Source organism: Charadrius vociferus, unplaced genomic scaffold (genome assembly GCF_000708025.1).
Source record: "Charadrius vociferus isolate BGI_N301 unplaced genomic scaffold, ASM70802v2 scaffold54, whole genome shotgun sequence".
Lineage (NCBI taxonomy): Eukaryota > Metazoa > Chordata > Aves > Charadriiformes > Charadriidae > Charadrius > Charadrius vociferus.
In genome coordinates, this window is record NW_009648350.1 from 4,017,469 (window position 1) to 4,035,269 (window position 17,801).

The following is a 17,801-nucleotide window of genomic DNA, read 5'->3' on the forward strand; positions in this document are numbered from 1 at the left end:
TATAAGGGACTTTGTGAAATGTTGATTTACTGAATGTATGAATTTATTAAGTTTATTATTTAGTGGATCTCATGGAAGAGTTCCAGAAGGAGGGAAAAACAGACATGAAGGGTGGAACACAGAGGAATGCAAAAACTTTTAAGAAGGGCCCAATAACGCCACAAATTTGAGAGTCTTGGTTCATTGCTATCGGCCAGAGTCGGGTTCCAGACTCCACCACAGTCGGAGTTTTGTAGCTGTTTTTTCCCATTCACACCACCACGGAAAGATGCCACAACAGCCACCACTGTGCCAGAGAGCTGGACAAAGGCAGAGTTCAAGCTACAACATGAATATGCCCCCAAAAGACAACAGTCTCTTTAAAATACTAGGAACAGTAACAGCTGTAAATGCTAAATATTAGCTGGATGCCCCAAGTGTTCAAAGCCCTGTGATTATCAGTTATTCAACTGATTTCCTAAAGTTGAAATGTCATCTCTTTCTCTCTTATTAAGAAAGCCAGCGATGGAATAATGTCTTATTTCACAATAGAGAGAAAACACTATAATGAATGCAGCCATGCATAGTTTACTCAAAACTCAAAGACACTGATTGAAACAAACCTGTTATGCTGGAAAACCTCAAATCCATAGATATCAAGCAATCCTAGAACTGTTGTACTTCTCCAGCCCGGAAACTCTCCTTCCTGCAATATGGCAAAAAATAAACGTTGATAAGTACTCAAACCTACGATCCACCACAGGATATTACCCATTTAGTTACAGCATCATCTCCTTACCCCCTTTTTAATGGAAAACAAATTAATTTAGAAATCGCTGTATAGCATGGAGCGTACCATTTCTCTGCTTTGCAGCTAAAAGATTGGAAACTTCCTTTCACGCTTTGTTGGATATCAACAAACAAAAAGGTTCATTTACCTTGTAAGCGAGAGACTTGTTAACCTTGTTGACCAGCCAGGAGAAAGTGCGTCCGTATATTGCTTTAGCAAGCGCATCCCTCGCGTAGGCTGCCTGCTCCAGGTTCAGAGGACTGATGAGCTGCATGCAGAAGGAGAAAAAAGCCACTCAGCAGCCATTCCACTGAGGGATTCAGTTGCCCTGGTTCACTGTTAATAAACAGCCGCCCAACGGCACCCTGTCTGGGCTCAGCTTCATCGCTGTCTCCCAGCCGTACAGGCTGCAAGTCACCGTGAAGCTGTGGGACTCCTGCATTGACAACCTCCTTTGACAAGTGAGAAGTGGACTGTTTAGCTCTGCTAAGAGAGCTGACGGTGTAGCGCTTAGCTTGATTTAATTCCATGTGCCTCCCGGAGCCCCAGTTCATGTTCTTACCTCCTCCCCTTTTGCTATGATCTTCTTGTGGATCAGTGCATCTCGAAGAACAGAGCCCTCAACTGCTAGAAGCTGCAAAGCAGTAGAATATTAAATTAATTTATGAAGCAGTATATTTGATTTATCAGTACTAGTTCTAAGAGACCAGAAAGGCTTTTCCACTGTCCTCAAAAGCACAGTCCAGTGGAACAACCCTTCATTTCCCATTCACACTTCAAGATTTCTTGCAACGTCAATCCTGCCCTATCCTCCCGCTCACCACCTCCTTTCTGGCAGCGGTATGACCTAACAAAGAAATTGGCTTGATTGTTCCGGCACACAGAACTGACTAGGCAAGGGCACAAGGGGTCGTCTTTCTTTAAAACTCTTCTCTGGTGTAGGTCTATTCCTATCCCACTGCCTGAAGGCAAAAACCTCAAGTCAGTAGTGGATCAAGTGGTAAATAGAGAAGTTATCAATTAAAGGGTTTTGATGGTAACGTTTGCATTTTATTTACGTCAAATAAAAGTAAATTTATGAAAACTTCTATATCATATTCTAAAATGATACGATGGTACCAAGTTCAAAATGAGGAAACCTCTCTAATTCATCTATAATATAATATAATATATCTCTAACTGGTGATACTCACCCGAGCCAGGTATTTAATCTGATTCTCGGTAGTGACCTGAGCATTTCCTTGCTCATCAGCAGCAAACTGCACGTTCCCCAGGTGCAGAACGCTAGCCACAATGCTCAGCAAATCCTAGGACGGAAGAAAACAGTCAGAAATCAGATGATGAAATGAACGCACAGTAGGAAAAGGCAGCGAGATCTTTTTGCTAATTAACATTTTACAAGAACATTTTGTATTTTTTACGGCATTTTTGCAGAGAATACATCCATTCTGAAGGCTGCCTTCGGTCAGAAATAACAACTCAAAGCAGAAAAATTCCTTAGAAGTAGGAAAATCAGCGGTGCTGTCAAACATGTCTTACCTCCACCTCGCTGTCATTGAAGCTTATAATGGACAGGGCTCTTCGCACAATCTTCCAATCATTTTTATCATTTATGGAGCTGACCCTTGCACAGTGGCCCTAAAAAGACACAGTTTGATGTAAATAAGTAAATAATTGTCGAAGATATATTACTCATGCTCAATGTGCTTCTGCCATGTGTTTATTTTTACAGCAGCCATCACAGTGTTATTTTTGAAGCAAGGGAAGGAAACTACAAAATCAACTGAGAAAATATCCGTCCCATAACATAACAATATTGTAAGAATAACTAGTTAATGCACACCTTTACTAAATAGTGATACTGTTGTGGGCTCTTTTCAAGGCCCAGTCTTCGCAGTAAGTCCTCTTCCCCTCCTTCTAGCAGCTGGTAGAAAATGTGGAAGTTCCTCTCTCCGTGATTCTGGTGCACAACTCGAGATTTCTCCAGGAGGTAGTTCAAGATGTGGCCCCCAACAGGAGCCCCCTAAATCAAACCAGATACATTGGAATAGTTCATCAATGCAGAGGAAAATATTTCTGCTTTTTGGTGGTCTGTTCAAAGACAAACAGGATACAAAATAATAGCCTACAAAAAGATAGAAAATTATCTGTTGTTTGGTATCACAATCTCTATTTCAGCTAAAACAGAGTTGGAATTTGGGTTTCGAAGCGTATGCAAAATGAGCTATCAAGTGACAATAACATGCTATTATACAGATCATGGCTACAGCACATACCGAATGGGATCTTGATGTGTAAAATTCCTTCTCAGAAGGAATTCAACACAAAGGAGCAACAACACTGTGAGTGTGGAGGGATTATATATCGAGAGGTTTAAAAGACTGCAGTATGCCGAGCTACTCGGTTCTTGCACTACGTTCTTCATAGCGTGGGGCAATTTGGATCAGAAACAAATCAAACACTATGCAAAGTTACACAGAACAGATTATCTTCAGATCACAGCTGGCTTATGGGGATTTAGTTTGGGAGTATCCATTTGCACGGTGCACATATACTCTAGAAATAAGAGAATTTAAGCTCATGGTGTCATTATATAGAGAAATGAGGGAAGAAATTAAGAAGGGGAAATGTGTTCTATAAAATCCTCTGGACCCAAACTTTGCTGCCATAGACTCTGCTTGTACTGCTGTCAAGGGAATGCAAAATAATAACTCCATGCACACGTCAGTACAAGAAAGCAGAGCCAACAGAGACCTGCCGTGACCAGGACCAGTTCTGAAGTACAGAAAGGATTTTAAGTTACCCTGTAATCAAACTGCACATCCATATATTTCCCAAATCGGCTGGAGTTGTCATTCCGAAGGGTTTTTGCATTTCCAAAGGCCTGAAATGAAAACGATTAGTGAAAAAATAAATACGTATCCAATAATATTATTTATAAACACTTTGGTGAAGCTGCCAATTGTTTATTTACAGCCGTTAAAACCCAGGTTTGTCCCTTTTGCAAGGAAGGAAACAGATTGCTACCCGAATTCTAATGCCGATCTTTATGCCCGGTGCAAGCATCGCAGATGGAGCATGCCTCCGAAAACAATTCCATCCCCCCTAGTAAGCCTGTTTTGCTGCCAGTTCACTGCTGACAACATATGTCATGTCTGACAGTCTTTTCAAAGCTTCCTCTTTCATCACAGCTATTTGCTTACAGTCACCCGCAGCTCCGCGCACAGCAGGCGCTGGCCTGCCAGGCTGTCCCCTCTCGTGGGGAGCGGACCGTTCCCGCGCACGCAGCACACATTTGAGTACGGAGCAGAAATATCAAAGGGGGACTACAAAGACAGCTCAGGACTGGACACTAGAGGACACCACAGCACTAGAAAATGCACCCACAAAAGCATTTCTCAGAGGGCAACGCTGCCCACAGCGGATGTGTTCGCTTCGGGCTTCGCAAACTTATGCAGAGCACCAGAACTCTTCCCACGCCAAATGCCTCTCTCTCCCCGCAGCCTGCCCACTCCAGATCCGCTGCTGGTGGACTGGAAAGGGCCAACGAGTTCAGCAGCAGACGGCCATTTCTTTGGCTTGGAAGCAGCCCGGGATTCCCCTGTGTGCAGTGCAAACGATCTGCCCGCATGCCGTGCAGCAGCGTTCCCAGGATACACTATCGGCTCCGCACGGAGAGCTCAGTTGTGCCCTGTAGGGTCCGGCTGCCCCCACCCCCTCAGCTGGAAAATGTGAGTGCTGCTGGTATGACTCAATGTCAAGTTTCCCCGCTGCGGGCTCTAGAGTTACCTCCAGGACGGGATTGGATTGTAACAGGCGGTCCTTCACGGTTTCAACCTGCTGACTGGCGGGACAGGTCACGGCGTAGTACTGCAGGATCTTCTTGGTGGCCTCGGTTTTGCCAGCCCCGCTCTCCCCAGAGATCAGAATACACTGATCCTTCCTCTCCGTGCGCAGGGAGCGGTACGAGTTGTCTGCAATAGCGTAGCTAAGGGACAATGATAACCAGGCATTAGTTTGTTTCCACAAGTGAAGGGCAGAGACTCCTCAGCTAAGACTGTCCCACAGAGCGAACTCCCAGCAGAGACACCTCAAAAAGAAGTAGGTGTCCCTGGGCTGGGTAAGAGCGTGTTGCTTCTGCAGACTGGCGATGAGACAGGAGATTGCTGTGAACACTTTCTGACACCTCTTAGCCACTACGTACGTGTCCTAACCACTGAGCCAAGTTTCTGCAGCGTGATAGCACAAATCTATTAAATTCCTTTAAAAACTGTTCTTTAGAGTCTCTCTGACTAGAAGAGTTTCTGTAGAAAACGGCGAAGTGGTGCAGACAAACTTACTTTTCTAAATATACATGACCTTTCAACATTGGTCCCCAGGACAAAAAAACTTCACATTCGGGAAACATCTTGTTTTCCATCGATCTTTATTCTACCTTATCTCTCAAGTGATGATACACTCAGAAGGTGACAACTGCACTTTGCTATCTGGGTGGCTCCAGAACAGCCCAACCTCTCACAGCTTCTCTTGGATGGCAGGAAGAATCGGATAAACCAGCACAGACTAATAAGCATCCTGCAGGCTACATAAGCTACCATCCAACCGAGGCCAAACACTATCCAAAATACCCGACGGTTCCTCCTGCCTGCGTACAGCCAGGGTGTGCTGCTGCTGGCCCTGCTTCTTACTTCACTGCTTTCTCTTTCTCTTCTCTTTTCCTCCCTGCGATAAACCAGACAGGATCTTATACCAAGAATCACACACACGCGCTTTTACAACACCAGAGAGCAGGAGGATGAGTCTGAGAATGGCGGTAACCGCTTACAGAGCGAGAGGAAAAGGACCAGATAGGCACAATAGATGGGGAAAACAGAAAAGAGGAGCGTTAGCCCTTCACAATGCACTCATATAAGACGACCTCCACAGCAGTGCTTTCAGCTGTCTTACATGTGGTGATCAAGCAGATATCCTGTCTTCATACACTTGACAACCTTTTAGTAGCTTTGCTCCCTCCCCCCCTATTTTTTTTTTTTTTTAAAAGATCATGCTGTGAAATTAATTACAAATAATCACGCCAAAATAACAGCCGTGGCCTTCTCAAGTCTATTAATACTTGGTGCTAAGGCAACACCAATGAGCTACCTAGCAACACAACCGCACACTTACCCCACTGAAGTCATCAACTCCTTCTCTTCCCATCCAAATTCTGTCTCTGGAGTATTTTGAACACAGTTGAATAAATGTAAGTTCAATTTAAATTTTAAGACCTGCCGCTAGACTGCGTGCATTTACTGGGTGGTTATACAGTACTGCAGAAGGCTAGCAGTCATGCACACCACGTACAGAATCACTTCACTTAAAGATGTTTATGGTCCCATTAGTAGTCACCATCTCTGAACCCCCCCGGCAGGCTATAAATAGGACAGGATGTGACAGATCACTCTGGGAAGTGTGCTGTGTTTTAAGCCCATAGGGATAACTTTTCTCCTTAAAATGACTACATGTGACGCACTTCCCAGAGAACCCAACGCTCGGGCCTAGCCTTAAACTATTTTGACACTGGAATAGCAATCCTGAAGTATTTTGGCTTTCTAGAATCAGTTTAGAATAAGAGAAAAAAGGGAAAAAGACACCTGAAATACTGTAAAAGGAGAAGCACAGAGTACCACACTACAGAGCATTTCAGTGCTCCCCAGAATATTTTTAAACACATAAATAACCCACATAATGTAATGTAAATAATCAAATAATGTAACCTTTCTTAATGGAACAATAAAAACAGTTTACAAAACCCACTGTTTTCCCAGTTGGAGCAGCACTGGTATTCGGTACTGCAGTTCTCAAGGGTTTACTTGCGAGCTGCAGGTTTTACAGTTTCTTATGGGACTAGTTAAAACAAGAGAACAGCCTAAGAAATAATGAGCTACTTTGTGATTTAAGTCACTTTGTGTGGCACATACAGGAATTAAAGCAGAGCTGCTTAGCGCTCTGTGAGCGTTGTTATCGAGCTCAGTACCTACTGCACACAAATAAAAAGGCAGCCACAGCCCCAGTGATTTTCCAGAGAGTCACCGAATTGTCACGGAAGGACAAAGAAGCCCTTGAGAGTGCCCCGACCACAGGCAGAAGTGGCTGCATCTAGGCCAGGTCTCCGCCAGGAAGGCAGGACTGAAGGCAACCTGTGGAGCAACAACACTTTGCAAGTGAGAGCTGACGGCGGAGTGAAGAGCTGCTGCCCCCGCACACTCCGCCGCTTCACCAGGACCAGTTACTTTCTCGGGGCAGATCTCTTTAATTGGGGCACCTGCACGTAGACACAAACTACTGACACATCCAGATCAAGGGCAGAACTTAGCAGGTTTGAATGCAGGTTTTTTCAGGTTTAATCGTGCCCCATGTAGGTCCGCGCAAAAAGCCTGAAACGCGATAAAAATCACATTTTTATCATAACAAATACAACTTCAAGGGTTCAGACTTTCCCAAGTAACGGTGTTTCTCTCCCTCTTTGTGCTTGCAGTGCATTCTGTTTTGCTTACTCTCCTGGGCTATGTGCCCGTAATAAGAAACAATCCAAACAGTTTGCTCAAAAATAATACCATTTACGCTTCCAAGACTTCTTTAAAAAATAATAAATAAATAAACAAATAAATAATAAAAAAAAAACCACCACAAAAACACCTCCTAGAGGTGCTCAGAATTTGGCCCTTAGTCCTGAAAGAAAACATTTTGGAGCCAAATGTCCTCAGCTCTTAGTCATCTTTCTCTTTCAGTCTGACAAAAAAATGCAAATGCTTTCAAAAATAACTTTAAACCTCAAACTTTTTTTTTTTTTTTTTTTTTTAAATGGGAAATTGGGAATGCTCACCAGGCCAGACCATGTAAATAAATACATTCCGTGTTCCAACAGGCTGACGGTATCTTAGCAACAAGGGAAATACCAGATAAATATTGGTCAGGCAGTAACAGCAGAGGTAGGAAAGAAAGCATCACACATCCAGATACACTGTTTTCCCTAGTTAGCCCTCCGCTGAACGAGCGATGTAGCAGCAGGGGAAACTCACAGCCCGGAGATGCAGACCCCAAGTAACCCTGGAACAATGAACTCCTGTCCTGCCAGGGCTGGGTAAGCAGCCAGGAAGGAACCAACTCCCTTTCCAAATACCGCTCCTGCAAAGGCAACTCATCCTCTTCGGAGAGAGGAACAGGAATAGAAAGAGCTGTACACCACACCCTCCGAAGGATCCTTTATATCCCTATGACTTTTAGGGCCGCATGTGGGACAAGGAAAAGTCCTATTCGCTTGTTTTCACATGTCGTTATTGCACATGCCTGCGCGGGAACGGCACAAACTGCAGTTTACCCACAGCCCACTCACAGGTGAGGAGAAACTTCATAGAAGCTGACACCACGGTATCGCTCCATGTTCTGTTTACTGTAGATTTCCAGTTCCTTGTACGGATTAACAGACACCAGAACTGAGCCGATGTACGTCTGGAAGAGAGAACACAAAGCAGAGAGGTTACAGAAGGTCTAGCAGCGGATTCCCTGAGAGCCGAGGCTGCTCCGAAGGCAGTATGTTGTTGACAAGGGCTGCCTGCCCCAGTGGCACTGGGGATGCTGCTGAGGGCTTCCAAAGAGGCCAAGGATGCTGAAGAAGTGATCTCTTGGCGCAATGAGAATGACATTGCAGGAGTTAGGCTACACATGTTATCCTTGCAAATGGTTTTACTACTTCTAACAAACACCAATGGATTGGTTCTGATATACCATTTAGGATCAAGTTCAAGCCTGGGGTTGCTGAAAGCCCATCATGGAGTGAATTCTTGAAATGGAAGAATGTGGTGCGAGTTGGATTTTCAGCGCTGGCAAGACCTGTAAATGCCAGCAGACCTCAACTGGAGCACCACGGTGAGTCCCTACCTCTGTTAACATGACAGTATCCCAGACTAGTTCTGACACAAGCGACCATGGTCTATTAAAGCTGATAACACCATCTCCAAACCCCTCCAACTGTAGGGCAAAGCTACGGTATGTCTTCTGTAGCAAATGCCCAAATTCAGGTCACCGATGAACACTGACGTCTGTCACACTGCTACTCACATAGATCAGATTCTCCTTGAAGCGCTTACGCAGATTTTCAATAAACGCTGCTTCGCTGGTGAAGTTCTCAAGCAGGACAAAATCCTGCACCCCGACACGGTCGCGGGCCGTCAGAGCACTCTCCATGGTCAGCCGAATACCGTTAGTCCCCGCTCCCTGCAACCAAAAACAGAGGAAGGTTGGGATATCTGTGGCTTTGTTTGCAGCTCAACTGCATCCACAAGAACGATTAACCACAATTACCCATGGACAACCTATAAAGAGGAGAAGATATTAAAATAACACCACTACTGTCGGAAACGCTTGTCAGTGTATACTAACACCGTATCAGCTGGTTTATCCTAATTACTTTGATGAAAGGCAAGCCAGCATTAGGGAAAAGTTACTGCTAAATTTCCAACCACTATAGAGGTATCACTCAAACAAGCATTTCATAAAAAGAATAAAACTTGGATTTCCTTTCCCAGGCATCCTTTAGCAGGAGTGAGACTGAAATCTGTCCTCCTCTCTACTTTTCTCTCTCATTTCATAATGGGAAGTCATTTCAAAGTAAGGAATCTTCTATGACTAACGATGATTCATCTCATGAGCAAACAGCTTCACATTGCTGACCAATTTAAAAGCTTTAGGAAGACACCCAATGGGAAAATTCTGGGAAACTTCAGAATTAATGAGAAATGGGCATTGCCGCATCCCATGCCACCGTTAGGAATTTAGACGGTGGCACTAACATCTATCCCATGCATCAAGCGACTTCTATTCCCTGACCCTCTTTTAAAGGTTACATTTTCAATGTGATGTGGTTGAGACACAACCATCTTTGGAAAACACAGGTCTGCTGACTTCTTACTTCTACCTCACGTACTAAAATCGGGAGAGGAAATGTGCACCAAGTGACTCAGTGGCTACTCGCAGGGAAAATTTCCACCCAATGGACAGATGATGTACAAGGCATAGAAGACGAGAGACACTACAGAAATCAGAGATAGGACACAGAACATATTAAACAAATTGCCTCACATCTGCCTGCATTTCCTTATCGTATTCTTAAATTACTCTGCAAACTCCTCCTCACAGCAAGCACTCTTCTCCTAAACCATTTCCCTCAAGCACTAATGCATTTCAGAGAACCTCTTGTTATATTCTGGGATGTTGCCATCACTGGCACAAACGCCACTGGGGCTCGTTCCTAAACAGGCTCACGCACTCATAGCAAAACCCAGGCACCCTCTCCTGTGGCGGTGTTACAAAGCGGGAATGCCGGACCCCTGCCACAACACTGTCGTCCAGCCCCAAAACCCTGCACAATGACGTAGATGATTTTTGCTGACTCACGTTGTCAGGTAGTTCCTTTCTGCTCCTTCTCAAGATATAATAGTGGTCAGAGCACGGGGACTGATGGCGTGCAGGAAAAAACAAAAACAAAAACAAAAACAACCTTGGTCAGAAGAAAATTTAGCTTAAGTTTTGTTAAGTAGTAATAAAGGCAAGACCCACTGAAGTATAAATTTGGGCCCAAACGGGTACAAATTCCCTCCGTCTGCAGTTGTTTAGACTTACCAATCATTTACAAATGTAGTTTTGCCTATTTCTGCAAGTTATAATTGGCTTCCTTCCTGAAAGCCCAGTGCCCGGGCATTAAGTCATTTCATGAAACTAACAGCTTTCACAAAGAAAAATGAGTTCCTACAGTTTGCTACTAGGAAATCTTAAATCCAGATCCACTCTAGTGGCTGAAACACCACAAAGAAATGTCCTTTTTAAGTGTGTGTCCCCCCTCCCTTTTTTTTTTTTTTTTTTAAATGAGTCTCATGATCCGGAAGGCCTGATTTCTAAGCTTTCAAAGGTCCAGTTTGGGAGATACTTTCATAAGTAATCTTTTTAAAACGCCCAAACTTTCCAAGCCAATCCCTCCACACCTTCGGCAAAATGCTTTGTTGGTTTCTTCTCCCCTCTTTGCCAAGGTGAAGAGGAGAGGGGTAAGCCCCGGAGAAGAAAGGTGGTGATGAAATAAAGGACAACACTGGCAAAGGAAATAGAGATAAATCACATACAAATAAACTCTGCCTAGAAACTAAAATCCTTCTACCAGAGCAGTGCAATCCTGGAGCAGGTTTTGAACAAGGTAATGGGAACAAAGGCGAAACCAAAAGAAAATAACTAGTTTTCAAGTGGGTAAGTTTATGGATACAGTTTTAAAACACAGCTGCCTCAAAAATGACTGAGGAGAAACTTCCACCCTCGCACAGTTAATCCAAGTTTATATAATCCTACAGACTTTCACAGAAAACCTCACTTAGCAATTTCAACAGCTCTTTCATCAGCCACTCCCTCCAGCTCAGGACAAACTGATCCCAGCTGTACACATCCAGCCTAAGGAAGAAGCAATCTATCCTACTTACAACACAGAAAACTGCACTTCGGCCACCTCCTCTGGGACAGGCATTTAAGGCTAAGGAGCTTTCGGTTTCCTCCACGCTTTTTTCTTCTCATTCAACTGCAACTTCTCTCCGTGAGAACAAAATAACTACCTGAAATTTTTAGTCAGCTTTAAAAAAAACAACCAAACACCTAAATGCAATTTTTCAGCAAGAATTAAATGTGACCAGGTTACCCCGTCGACCCGATGCAGTCGGATTCTCCAGAATATAAACTTTAATCACAGTGCTGTGCCCTCCCAAGCCTAAGTTCAATGCAAATACAAACGTCAGCCATAAACCACAGCTGAGCAATATGCCCTTCTCTGTGCCAAGCATTTGCTCATTTGCTTTATTGCTTATGTCCAAGTCCACCACCAACTTAAAATGTCAACGTTAACTATTTGACTGCCAATAACTTCAAGAGATGCAATGTAAAAGGAGGTGAAAATAAATCCTTTTTGCAAAATGGAAACAGAACAGTAATGCAGAAGGAAGAAAGTGGGAAAAGACGACGCTAGTTAGAAAAAAAATGATCACAATGATGACCATATGTTCCTACTGAATGATGAGTGTGACATTAAGGCACTGAATAAATTAAAATAGCTAAGATGTTAGTTATTTTATGTTAGCAGGCAGACGACAAATCTGGTGGCTGTAAATTAATGCTAGAAAACCCAGTCTGGGGGGGGGTAAATATCTTACAGTGAAGCTAATTAACCATTAAAGCAGCTTGCCTATGGACAGGACTGGCTCCCTTGGTGTCTCTGCAGTGGATAGGTTTATCTCTGCCAAAACGCTTCCGGCTGACGTACAGTTCATTTCCAACAGCCTCTACTCAGTGCTCCGCTACAGCTCACCTTGGACAACTCCGAAAGCCCTACGGCAGGCAGCACGTATTCCAGATAATCGGGAGAATATAGGCCATGAGGGTCTGATTAGACCCTTCCTTGCGAAAATCAGTTCTCCTTGAAGCTGCTAAGAGAGTACAGCGGTAGACGAGCTGTTCCCACAGCGAGAACACGGGCGACGGGGCCGTCCCACCTGCCCTCTGCGCAGCTGCATCCTTTGGCTTGCACTGGCTCCAGTACTTGTGCAATAAGCTAGACTGGAAATCTGACATGGATTAAAACTAACTCAGGGTTTGGGGTTTTTGTAGTTATTTTAATCCAGGGCATTTTCCCACACTGGTTCCCCACATCATCGCTCGCAATGGCCGACAGAGCTGGCGGCTCAACGGCAGCAGAGACGGGCAGGGGCAGGTATTTCAGCAGCAAGGCCAGTTCCTGCCGTTTTTAAGTGCAACTTGTGCAACTACCACCGAAGAGGCAAACTGGGTGCAGCCCAAGGGCTCCCCACCACCGCACCAGAACACATCCCCTCCTTTGGACTGTCACAAGCAATTACCTGTCTCTAAGCGGAACCGATGCAACTCACAGAGCCAGCTAAACAACGAGCAGGAAAAAAGATGCTGGTGGTTTTCTGTCAACGTAGTGAGCTGAATCACCTTACCGTGGGATCAAGGCGAGTGTCAGACACAGGGCAAGGAGGGGTCCTTCTGACAGTAACAGGTAGGTAGGTAGGTAAGCTCACCCATGTGCAACCTCACCCTGCCTGTAGCAATCAGAGGGAGGACCAGGCTAAGGATCCCGACCTTTGTAGGATATACCGTGCTAATGCCACACCCAGCACAGGCTGCGAACAGGGAATTACAAAAATCTGAGTGATCTGCATCTGATTTTGGTGCCTGTGGGCTTAGGATTGCCTGTGCCTCCTCTCCCACCGGCCTCTGATCCCATACTAAAATCACTGCCCTAATGGCCACTCCTGCTTGAGAGAGTACAAGCTGACTTTTGCCACTGTGTTTCTCAAACCCACCCCGAGGTGCAGTTCCAAGGGACTCATTCCCACACTATTTTAACCCACTCTTTGCTTTTAATCTCTTCTCCAGAGCCATCAGCACAACAGTGGCCCGCTGCCAGGAAAGGAAAAGCTGTCGCTCCTGAATGGTGGGGACGAAGCCAGTGCAATTACCACAGCGGTACCACTTCCACATGCCTTTCTCTTCCTTGTGATTAAATTTTGGGAAAGCCTTTCAGCTGGTGTAAACTGGTGCTGCTGAACGCAGCGTGCAGAGCCAGGTTTACGTTGGCCGAGGTTCCAGCCTTTCTTTGTATTCATACAACAGAGTCAACAAGACCCGAAAATACCCTTCGCAAACAGCTCCTGGGAGTACGGAAGCACTCAAGACTATACCAAGAGTTTCCTAACCTGAACTTGTAAGTCTCTGACACCTTATTGTGAAGGTGTAAACAAATATTTTTCTTTTAAACAATGCTAAATGCGCCAAAGTATGATAAAGACTTTCCTCTGCTTCGGACTTGGAGATCTAATGCACCTCAAAAATGAAAACCAAGACCTTTTGCTCTGCACAACAAAATCCAACGTACTTGAGTCATTTTCTTTTGCGATAGAACATGGAGGGCAACCCTGCCACGAGCACAGGAGTTCAGGGCTGATACGAACTGAGCAAGAAACTCACGGCATGGCTTTGTCCACCAGCTGGTCTATGACCGTGCCATCCCCAGTAGCCCAACATGTGCGTAGAAAGGAATCTTTTTTACACCAAAATTTCCCAGCCTTGGTTTCCCAGAGGGGTACCCGAGCGGTCAGTGGTGGCACGGGAATTCCAGGCACACCAGTGCTGCTGACCGCTGCGAGAACGGGCAGCACTTGGCAGGTCTGGCAACTCACTTCTCCCTGGAGCATCCGTGAGCGACGCATGTGAACACACCTGGAGCTCTCAAAGCGAATGGTCTTACATGGAGCAGGGAAACTTTATAATCATCTGATTTAGAAAGAAGAGTCACATGACATAAATAAGATTTCTGCTTCAACATCAAAAAAATGTATGTTCTAATATTTTCCTCTGACGATGCATTTTTCCAAATTAGCTAGTATCCATTCAGTAGACTTGCACTAAAACAACAGCAGGAAGCGGGTGCCGTATGGAAAGAGGGATGCGTCTTTATCTTGGTATCAAGTGAAAGATGATTGATCTGCAGGTTCCAGAAATAGTTACAAGGCCGGGAACGGAAGAACAGGCAAGACCCAAAATGTGAGAGGGAAGGGAAATTCAGATTAGATTCTGGAATACAATAAGAAGTCTGAACCAAGAACGAACTTCTTGTGGGGAGGTGGCAGTTAAAACACATTTGTCTCCTGGATAGTATGACATTCTTCACTGCCATGCCAAAGCTGCAGGAAGGAAAAAAAAAAAAAAAAAATCCTCTGATTTCTAATCCACTCCACAGCCTGGGAAAGGGTTTGGACACGGCATGGGCTAGACAGTAGAGCCGACAAAAATCAACTATTTCATCCAGGGCCTCAGTTCCTGAGGTGCAGAATGGGATAGCTCTTCTTTCCTTTCACATGCAGAAAGCAATCATGAAAACAACTGAGGTGGACCTGGACCAAGGGATTTTAAGTCAAGCACTTGCCGCCTGCCAGCAAATCCCTGACAGATTAAAGTGCAGCCACTTAGGATCCTCCTCCCTTTCACCACAGTGAAAGTTAGCAGCACATTTTGGACACAGAAAACTGTTAGTCAACAGCTGGGTTGGAAAGAGGGTTCCCCGAGAGGCAGCTCCGTATTTCACGTCAAAATCTTCTGCAACCAACCACACGGATTTATCTGTGCTTTCTGAAGCCATCTGACCTCAGACAATTAATTTGTACAACCCAAATCTCACTTATTGGACTTGCTTAATGAAAAAAAAAATGCAATAACTACATGAAATGTTTTGGTTTTACTTTTAATTATATAAGCCCAATGAAGACTGCAGTATTTCCCAGAAGGTGGCAAGCTGTTCTGAGCAGACTTGAGAAAAATCAGAACTGTCAGATCAAACAGGATCAAAACCAGGCAACAGCTCTGATGACACTGACTTAGTAGAGTTAAAGGGAGCAACTTCAACTTGCAAAAAAGCTACCATGTCAGCAGCTGCCACTCAAGGACCATTTATAGCAGAATCAGTTTTTATTCTTGCTTCTTTTAGAGCAATACATCGCCAACAAAGGAATGTCTGGAGTCAGGGAGCACTTGCCCATGCTCAGAACCCGGGTCTCCCTCTCTGATACTTCCTTCCCCATCCTAAAACACATGCTGAACGGATTTAACTATAGAACACACTATTCAAAAAATGGTATTAAGGAGAGAAAATTGCCACTTCTTTGCCTAATTTCTGTAAACCTTTTATTTTGAAGTCTTCCACATTTTAAGTAGGGGACAAAATGGAATACATTAAAACATAAAATAATCAGAAATATAGGGTAATCAAGCTTATTCTGCTCCCACAAAGATCTGCTATGTCCCCACTAGCAAATTGGCTAGAAGTTAAAGTTCTGCCTCCCTCACTTTCCAAGCTACAGAGCTGTTTAATCTCCCACCCTAAAATGCAAAGCAGAATGGGAAATGTGAGCAATGTATCACACTGTGTGCATTATTTTAAGCATCTATTAATGCATGTAGGTCGTGGGGAGTTCGAACTGTAAAAGCGAAAATTTAATCTTCTGAAAACGCAGTGAAAAGGAAAAAGTAGTTATAAGAACTGATTTCAAGAAGAAAAATGTTTAGCCCTAAGAGGGGATGCTGACATTTCAATCAACAAGCTAAGTATAACACAGCAGTAAGAAAAATGAACTAGTCAGACCAGAAAGATCACCAGGGCTGGAAAAGTAAATACTCTGAATTTCTATATTTAGGAAGCTGACATTTTTGCTCCTGACCAGACGTCACAAGCTGCTGCTAGTCAAAAGATGTTGCCAATCACAGTATACATAGCAGGACTACCTGTGACCTGCGGTACATCGCAGGGTAGCTTCAGAGACAGACAGATGGTATAAAAACCAAAAATTCAGATCACTGCCCTGCCAAGTAAGTTTTGCCATTGACTTCCAGCTCAGACCGAGCAGGTGAGAGCAGAGCAGACATTCAAACACTGGTTTACACATAGGAATCACAGCACGTGCGTGCTCCCAGCGTGCAGCAATGGGGTGCTGACCCTGCGCCCTTATTCACTGTTCTTTGACAACTGCTGCTGTATTTCCTTGTAAATGTGGACATCCTTTCTCCTCTCTCCCTGCAAATACCACGGGGCTCACACTCTTGCAGCACTCTGGCCTTCCCCACACCAGACGTTCCCACCTTCTCCACTGGATTCCACACACCCCACACAACCATTTCAGACCATTACGTCTTTCAAAGATAATAAAACTTTCCAAACAGAACAAGCGCTCCAGCGCATTCCCAGGGCATGTGAAGGGCACTTCCACACCCACATGTTCTCTCGGAGAATATCAAGCACCACCCTAGACAACACCACTGCTTATCACGCTCTCACGTAACACATCTAAAACCCTTTCTCTATACCCACTGCTGCGCAGAGGTTTGCTGGCTCCTGCCGTCCTCCACGCCAATAGAAATCCAAGCAGAAGCCTCTCGAGCACTATCATCTCCACCTTCAAACACGCCGCCACAGGGAGGAACCGGGCAGGTCCTCCAGAAGCTCTGTGCGCCCCTTCATCACTAAGACCCCTTCTCACACAGTGGCCAACACTAGGCTATTTGGGAAAACATGCAAGGATCTCTAGATTGAGCAGGTATGGGATACTTCTGTCCCATGCTAACTCTTCTTCAACAGTCAGAATGCTTAAATCTACAGACATGACGTTTTCAATCCTTCTCTTCCTAAATTTGGTAACTTTACCAATTAAAGCCTTGAACATTCTTATCCAGACAAAAGCCCACGTACACTCATTTTTATAACATTCCCTCATTCTTGACCTCAGCATCTTCCAGCGTCAGTGAATTCCATAGCCCAGTTATGCACTGTATGAAAACAATCTTTGCATCTCTTTGGCAACTTTTAACTTAATTGAATGTCCCTCTTCCTATGTTACAACACAGAAAAAGGGAGCTCATGATCTGCCTTCTCTGTGGCACTATTGTATTTTTTTTCCCCTCCCCTCTTACTCATCTCTTTTTCCAGGTAACAATCCTAGTCTTCTCAATCGATTGCACATACTCTGAGCTCCCGGTGGTTGCAATGCAGTAGGCAGACCCGTGCTTTCTGGTTGCCGCTAAAACACGGACAAAGTTTTGCTAAAGTAAATACACATTGGAGGAACTGAGTAGCAATGAGTCCTCAAGCAGGTATTTCCTGCCATAGCCTAGGGTGGTAGTCACAGAGAAAGAAGCCCATGTCCCTGGGAAGGACACAAGCGGAGCCCAGCACCAGTACGGTACAGTCACATCCCCAAGCCCCTTCCACCCAAGCAAAAGCTCCACCCTTTCTTCTCCCCTAAGGCAGCACACGGCTTTCCCCCTCTCTTCCCATTCTCTCAACTCCCACCTTGGCTTCCTCTTCAAAACATGTATCTCCTCGTTTTTTAATCCTATTTCTACCCCTTTCACAGAACTTTCCAAAGAAAGGGGCTCCCGCAAAGCCGGCTGA

General features: G+C 44.7%; 1 protein-coding gene across 1 annotated transcript in view; it reads right to left on the minus strand.

Moving 5' to 3' along the window:
• MYO1C (myosin IC) overlaps window positions 1-17,801 on the minus strand; it is a 31,317-nt gene that overhangs the window by 13,389 nt on the left and 127 nt on the right. The window contains exons 2-12 of the mRNA XM_009885168.1: window positions 10,205-10,264; window positions 8,870-9,025; window positions 8,145-8,260; window positions 4,559-4,757; window positions 3,573-3,653; window positions 2,613-2,792; window positions 2,309-2,407; window positions 1,963-2,076; window positions 1,332-1,403; window positions 918-1,037; window positions 603-685 (exon numbers count right to left, since the gene is read on the minus strand). Coding sequence (XP_009883470.1) covers window positions 603-685; window positions 918-1,037; window positions 1,332-1,403; window positions 1,963-2,076; window positions 2,309-2,407; window positions 2,613-2,792; window positions 3,573-3,653; window positions 4,559-4,757; window positions 8,145-8,260; window positions 8,870-9,025; window positions 10,205-10,264 — 1,280 coding nt within the window. The remainder of the gene's footprint in view (window positions 1-602; window positions 686-917; window positions 1,038-1,331; window positions 1,404-1,962; window positions 2,077-2,308; window positions 2,408-2,612; window positions 2,793-3,572; window positions 3,654-4,558; window positions 4,758-8,144; window positions 8,261-8,869; window positions 9,026-10,204; window positions 10,265-17,801) is intronic.